At 50.4% G+C, this 6,970-nt stretch overlaps 1 protein-coding gene across 1 annotated transcript; it reads left to right on the forward strand.

The window, feature by feature from the left end:
• The first annotated feature begins 2,004 nt into the window (after positions 1 to 2,004).
• LOC126404316 (early growth response protein 4-like) lies at positions 2,005 to 4,601 on the forward strand. The gene is made up of 2 exons (XM_050067476.1): positions 2,005 to 2,303; positions 2,617 to 4,601. The coding sequence occupies exons 1-2, from the start codon at positions 2,177 to 2,179 to the stop codon at positions 3,822 to 3,824; spliced, it is 1,335 nt and encodes a 444-aa protein (XP_049923433.1). The 5' UTR covers positions 2,005 to 2,176; the 3' UTR covers positions 3,825 to 4,601.
• The last annotated feature ends 2,369 nt before the right edge of the window (positions 4,602 to 6,970 follow it).

Consider the following 6,970-nt stretch of genomic DNA (forward strand, 5'->3'; position numbering starts at 1 on the left):
CTGGCTGAAGGTGCTCCTCTGTTCGACCAGAGCGTTGTGGAGAGGGTGAGAGCCATGCTGAAGTATCGCCCGCACCTTTGACAGTATCCTCCTGTCTGACACTGCTGTCAAAGGGTCCAGCTCCACCCCCACAACGTCACTGGCCTTTCTGGTCCAGCTCCACCCCCACAACGTCACTGGCCTTTCTGATCAGCTTGTTGAGTCTGTTGACATCGGCTACTCTCAGTCTGCTGCCCCAGCACACCACAGCAAACAGAATAGCACTGGCCACCACAGACTCATAAAACATCCTCAGCATAGTCCGGCAGATGTTAAAGGAGCGGAGCCTCCTCAGAAAATAGAGGCGGCTCTGTCCCTTCTTGTAAAGGACTTCAGTGTTCTTAGTCCAGTCCAGTTTATTGTTTATTGTTTATTGTTTATTGTATATGTGGACGTGGAAAGTCCATGACCAAACGTGGACATGTGACGAGGTCACAGTGAGGATGGGATGAAACGTACGTGACGGTAAACAAAGCACTGTCACACATCGACACATGTTGGAGCTACGTTACATCGACAGCTACAGAAAATAAATCTGCTGTTACGTTACGTTACGTTACGTTACGTTACGTTACGTTACGTCACGTTACATGGAAGCTGATCCACGGAGGATCACTGTTTTCCAGGAACCCTGGTGTTCGGGCGCTGAAACAAACATGTCCGAACACTTTTAGACTGAACCGTGACCTCTGACCCAAAGAGTCACTAACGTTGAACTAATTTTTTGTAATCTTGTTTTTCATTGAAATAATAATCACTATTATTAAAGATAAACAAGGACATCTTTTTTTTCTACTCTGACTCTGATTTCTAAGTCTGATTAAAATGTGACCAAACAAAAGCTCAGAGCAAATGTTTTTAGTTACAACTGTGACTGAACGATCGTCAGTGTCACACTGTGCACTCTGATGAATCATGTAAACAACAACAACTATAGTAATAATTAGAATCAAAAAGACGGTAAACAAGCAGCTCCTTCTTCCTTTTACATAACGCCTGCCCTCAATCTCCTCCCGTTTCCATGGAGACAGCATCCCAGCAGCTGAATGGCAATGTGAGCGTGCAGGGATGTCAAATGTGGGACAGAGATATGTAGTAATGTGTGTGTGTGTGAGACAGATCAGTGTTTCTGCAGCGCTGCAGGAACCCGCCACGACAGACCGTCAGTGAGACGCAGGACAGGAGAAGACATCAGTGTCTCTGCAACATGTCCCCCAGTATCATCTCTGTCTCATGCATTTGTGTCTGAGTGTGAGATGATGACATAAAACCATCAGGTGTCAGATCTGCAGTGGCATCATTATGTATGACAGCTAACAGTCCTCTGTCATTGTGCAAAATCTGACGCCATCTTTATGTAACTTCATGTAAACATGAACTCTGACAGGTGAGAGACAGAGACAGGTGAGAGACAGAGACAGGTGAGGAGACAGAGCAGGTGAGGAGACAGAGACAGGTGAGGAGACAGAGACAGGTGAGGAGACAGACAGGTGAGAGACAGAAACAGGTGAGGAGACAGAGACAGGTGAGAGACAAACTGCTGCAGCAGGAATGTGCAGGATGTTGCAGCTGATCATAAACTGAGGACAGATTTTGGGGCATACTGAACTCCGGGTGAAACACATAGTGATGGATGCGTCAGTAACGGCCGCTGAGGAGGTCTCGCGGTGTCCCTCCGTCCCTCCGTCCTCTGCTGCAGGAGCCCTCCTGGTTGTGTAAGCTCCGTGTTGCCGCAGTGAAGGAAACCCCTCTCTCCCCTCGTGTCGACGTCGCTCTGCCGCCTGTCCTTTTATGGCATGGGGATACCCGCCGTCACGGCCGGATGCAGCCCATGTTTGGGCAGCTACGAAGCGCGCGGCGGGGGGAATCCCTCGCGCCGGTGCCGACCAATAAGGCCGGGACGGGAGTTACCTAGGAGACGGAGAGTATAAAACGGGCGGTGAGCGGAGGGAGCCCAGCATCTCCAGCATCACCGAGCGGACTAACGGAACACACACACCGACAGCTCCGGATTATTAACGGGATCTTTATCACACCGGCAGGGAATCCCCGACACCGGCAGATTGATCCACCTGACAGCCCGGTGAAGCTCTGCAGCGGGTTTCTATCTCTGCACTCACACACAGTCTCAGTCACTATGCTGCTGGAGCGCGAGGACAGCTTCATGTCGGAGTTTGAGGACGCGTGCAGCGCCTGGGTGGACAGTGTGGGCTCGAGCCCCAGCGACGGGGCCGACTCTGACGTGGGATCACCTTTCTGCCAAGGTGTGTGTTCATAAACCAGCCAGAGTGTGTGTGTGTGTGTGTGATATTTATTTATTCATGTGTGACAGTGTGTTTGATGAAGACCTTCAGATCAGCTGTAAAACAATCAGCTGATATTAAATAAACAGAGCTGGAGCTTCGTGTTGCAGCTGCAGATTCACATCATATTGATTTGCAGTGTGTGTGTGTGTGTGTGTGTGTGTGTGTGTGTGTGTGTGTGTGTGCGTGTGTGTGTGTAGGCTGCTCAGCTGCCCACTGAGGAGATATTATGCAATGACAATAACACCCCCTCCTCTCCTTGTTCTCTCCTCAGTCTTCTCTCCGGGCACTGACGCCTCTGACTCAGATTTCTTCTCCGACTTCAGCGACTGCTCCTCGGACACGCTCTCTCCCTCCCTCGGCTACACCGGCAGCTTCTTCACCGAGCCGGAGGCGGCACCGGCGGCAGCGGGGCTGAGCAGCACCGCGGACGCGATCCTCAACATGATCACAGAGATCGTCGGGATCTGCACCGAGATGGAGCAGCAGGGCGACGCAGGCTCTGTGCACGAGTCCGGCGCATCATCTGCGGCGCCCTCCCCGGCCGCAGCCGCCCCCTCGCCCCCTCTCTTCGCTCCTTCTCCACCTCCATGCGTGGCTCCCATCTCCGAGCTGAGCATCCCCCCCCAGCCCCCCGCCTCGGGTTCACACCCTGTGATGGTCAAGAGCGAGTTTGTGAGCTCCAGCTGCAGCAGCGGGTGTGGACAATCTTCAGTGGCCGGGAATGATGCTCTGTTCCCGGCTAGCGCGGACTCTCTCCTCCCGCTGTCTGCTCTGGAGCAACAGGTGGATGTGGCTGAATTCATCGACTCTCTGCTGAGCTCCGAGGCCGGCCAGGGGGAGCTGAAGGCCGGCTGTGAGGTGAAGCAGGAGCCGCTGGGGCTGGAGGACTGGCTGAAAAGCCTGGCGGCTGCACCGGTTACCGGGGGAGATTCCGGCAGCTACGTCATCAGCAGGCCGGTAGTGAAGACGGAGCTCGCGCAGAGCGGGAGCAACCTCCACTTCTCCCCCTCCCCCCTCCCCTCCACCCTGGACGCTCAGCTGCTCTCCTCGCTCCTGCAGGGCGCGTTCCCGATAGTCAACATCAGCAACGTGCACGCGTCTGGAGCTCCCAAGCTGTCACGCGGGGGCAGGAGAGCTCCCGCCAAGAACGGCCTGAAAGTGAAACCCTTCCCTTGCTCCGTGCAGGGGTGCGAGCGCCGCTTCTCGCGCTCGGACGAGCTCAACAGGCACGTGCGCATCCACACGGGACAGAAGCCCTTCCAGTGCACCATCTGCGCGCGCAGCTTCAGCCGCAGCGACCACCTGACCACGCACACGCGCACGCACACGGGGGAAAAGCCCTTCTCGTGCGACGTGTGCGGCAAGCGCTTCGCGCGCAGCGACGAGAGGAAGAGGCACGGGCGCGTGCACGTCAAGCAGCAGCTGCGCGCGCAGATGATGGCCGCCTACTCTCTGGCCCTGAACGCGCCTGGCGTGTAAAGCAGCAGCGCGAGCTCCCGATCATTTGGCCTGTGAGGCTGCTGCGGAAGCTTCAGGATTTGAACCGTCAACCGGAAACCGTCAGAGACGTTTCCATGTGACGTCACTGAAGGCGATTTTAGCTGAAGCCTGGAGGACTGAGGTGTTTAAGGTGTTCAGAGGACTCCAGGCTGCTGTCATGGCGCATGCGTGAGGTTAGAGTCCACTGCAGGAGGAGGAGGATGAGGAGGAGGACTCGGAGAGGAAGGTGACTGTGGACACTGACCGTGGACCAGCTGTTTCCCTCCTCACCATCACGCTGCTGTTTGTTAGAAGCGTGTGGCTCGTGACCGTGGACTGAGGCGCGTGGGAGGACTTTAAAGGAGCAGTCCGTCTGTTTCCACTTCTTCTGCCTGTAACATATTTTTGATCTTCTGCATGAGGACGTGACGACGCTGAATGTTGACGTCAGAATGTGGTGGTTGTTTTTTATGTCTTTCTATATGACGTCACGTCACGAGGAGCTCTATGTTTGTATGACATCTCTATTTTTCTAAGCTGTCCGTCTACCTCTCTGTGGCGCCATGTTACAATCACACCTGTGTGCTCCGAGGCCACGTGTCATGATGATGTCACTTTTATACACGAGACGATTGTAAACTTTATTTATAATCTTCATCCTGATAATCATCATCCTCATCATCACAGCACAGGTGGAGCTGCACCGGTGCATTGTGGGATACGTGACTGTGCAGGTTAATGTTCCCTCGTTCTGCATGGAGGCTGCTGCTGCTGTCAATAAACAAACAAACAAACAAACAAACAAACAACAATGAGTCCTGTCTGATTCCTCTGCTTCATCATGACAATACTCTTCATCACTCTGGGCATCACCTTCATCATCATCAATATAACCTTCCTCCTCAACGTCAACACCATCATCATCATCGTCATCTTCATCATGGAGCATCTTCATCAGTACAAGTGTCTTAATTATTACCAGTACAAGCCTCATCTTCATCACTATAATCTTCATCCTCACTGTAAACGGCATCATCGATGTCAAAGCACTGTCCATCTGCATCATGAGCATCTTCATCTTCGTCACTATAATCTTATCGTCACAGTTTTCCTCTTCATCTGAACTATGAGCATCATCTTCATCATAGACAAAAGTATCTTCTTCATCATCATCATCATCATTATGAGTGTCTTTATTCCCACCACTACAAGCCTCCTCATCATCCTCATCTTCATCACTATAACCTTCCTCACCATAAACAGCATCATCATCATCAACGTCACTTTCTATCTGCATCATCACTGTGATAGTCTTCATCTTAACAGCATCATCATCATCGTCACAGTTTTCCTCTTCATCTGAACTATGAGCGTCATCTTCATCATGAAGAGAAGTATCTTCATCATCATCACTATGAGTGTCTTTGTTATTACCACTACAAGCCTCGTCATCATCATCCTCATCTTCATCGATGAGACCCCATCATCATCATCACTATAACCTTCCTCTTCAGCGTAAACACCATCATCATCATCAAGTACAGGACACTTTCCATCTGCATCTTCATCGCTATAATCTTACCAGCATCATCATCACTATGAGCGTCTTTATTCCGACCACTACAAGCCTTATCATCATCATCATCTTCGTCGATGAGACCCCATCCTCCTCCTCCTCCTCATCGTCACAGATTTCTGTGCACTTCCGGCTCCATTCATCAACAGGCTGCTGTTGCCAGGCAACAGATGTTCCCATCAGCTCCGTCAGTTTAACAGTTAGTCCGGCTCCGTGAACTGTGAAGGTCGTGTTGCCATGGCAACAGCAGCCCCAGAGTTATTTTTCACGGCGAAGATGTACGAGCGCCCGTGAGTCATTTTCAAACATCCGCACCGATCAGTCTGAACATTAATAATCTATAGATTGATTATTGATTTGATCAAACAGCTGATCAGTTTATCAGACAGGAAGTAGGGACTGAGCTGGGGACTACTTTCACCAGCGGATTAATACACATTGTGAGTGTGTGTGTGTCAGCAGGACGGTGTGTAAGATCGACTACAGTGTGTTGGTGGTGATGAAGGAACATTTCAACATCAGACACTACAGAGGAAAACGTTTGTGTCCTGCATCGTTCAGTTTTAAGATTCTGGGCTGTGTTACGTTCACGACAATGCCTCATTTGCATATTTAAAAATAACATATCAGCAAACTTGTAATGGTCTGCATATAAGTCATCAACTGGAGAAGTTTAAAGGTGACGTCTGTCAGGTAAAACCTTTACTCCTGTTCACCTGTAGTGTCTGTACCTTCAGAACAACTCGTCAAACACAGACTCGTGGTCAGTGGCCCCTCGCCATCACATAGTAATGCACAGAGGCACCTTAGGTGGCGGTGTGACACGCACCAGACGGCAGCAACGTTTTGACGCAACAAGTAACTACCGTATAAAGAGCAAATATTTCTCATGGTCAAACAAAATTCAGACTTTCACCTGGGAGACAGCTGTGTGTGTCCCAGGTGAAACCAAAAGTTTGTTATCTGAATAACAATGAATAACAACATGGTGTGTCAGTTACAAATTAACATATTTTAAGCTAAACCACGGTGTTTTTTTAACCTAACCAGGTGCTTTTATTGACTAAATAGACACCTAAAAACGAGACTGTGTGCGTGTAAAGGTGCGGACACACCAAACCGACATCAAAGAACTAGCGGCGTCAAAAGCCAACTGTTGCGTTTGAACACACTACATGGACTACATCCGACGGCCAAGTAGCACGTACGTTCTGCGCCTGCGTGAGAGAGAGCGGAGTGAGAGAGTGGTACATCCTGTCAGCCGAGGGGTTTCCTATCTGTGCAGCCGAGCACCGCAGCACCTCTGTATGTGTTGTTCTGTTGCCACATGTGTCCTACTGAAATATATAACAAATACAGATCATATAATTAAACTTCAGGAAAGAGCTCTGAGAATAAAACATAAAGCTGGTTGTCATGGATCTACTGATCAGCTGTTTATAACATCCTCCAGTGAGAATCAGTCAAATACAGATGTGTTTCAGTTTGCTCATATTCAGGGTCGTCCTCTGGTTGATGTAGGAGAGGCAAAAGTTAACTTGGACCTTCAGCCTGCTCCTTGTTTTTGGAT

Source organism: Epinephelus moara, chromosome 17, assembly GCF_006386435.1.
Source record: "Epinephelus moara isolate mb chromosome 17, YSFRI_EMoa_1.0, whole genome shotgun sequence".
Taxonomy (NCBI): domain Eukaryota; kingdom Metazoa; phylum Chordata; class Actinopteri; order Perciformes; family Serranidae; genus Epinephelus; species Epinephelus moara.

Coding starts and splice junctions, on each gene's coding strand:
- LOC126404316 (XM_050067476.1), top strand. CDS start 2,177: ATGCTGCTGGAGCGCGAGGACAGCTTCATGTCGGAGTTTGAGGACGCG. Junction 2,304..2,616: donor GGGATCACCTTTCTGCCAAG/GTGTGTGTTCAT, acceptor TTCTCTCCTCAG/TCTTCTCTCCGGGCACTGAC.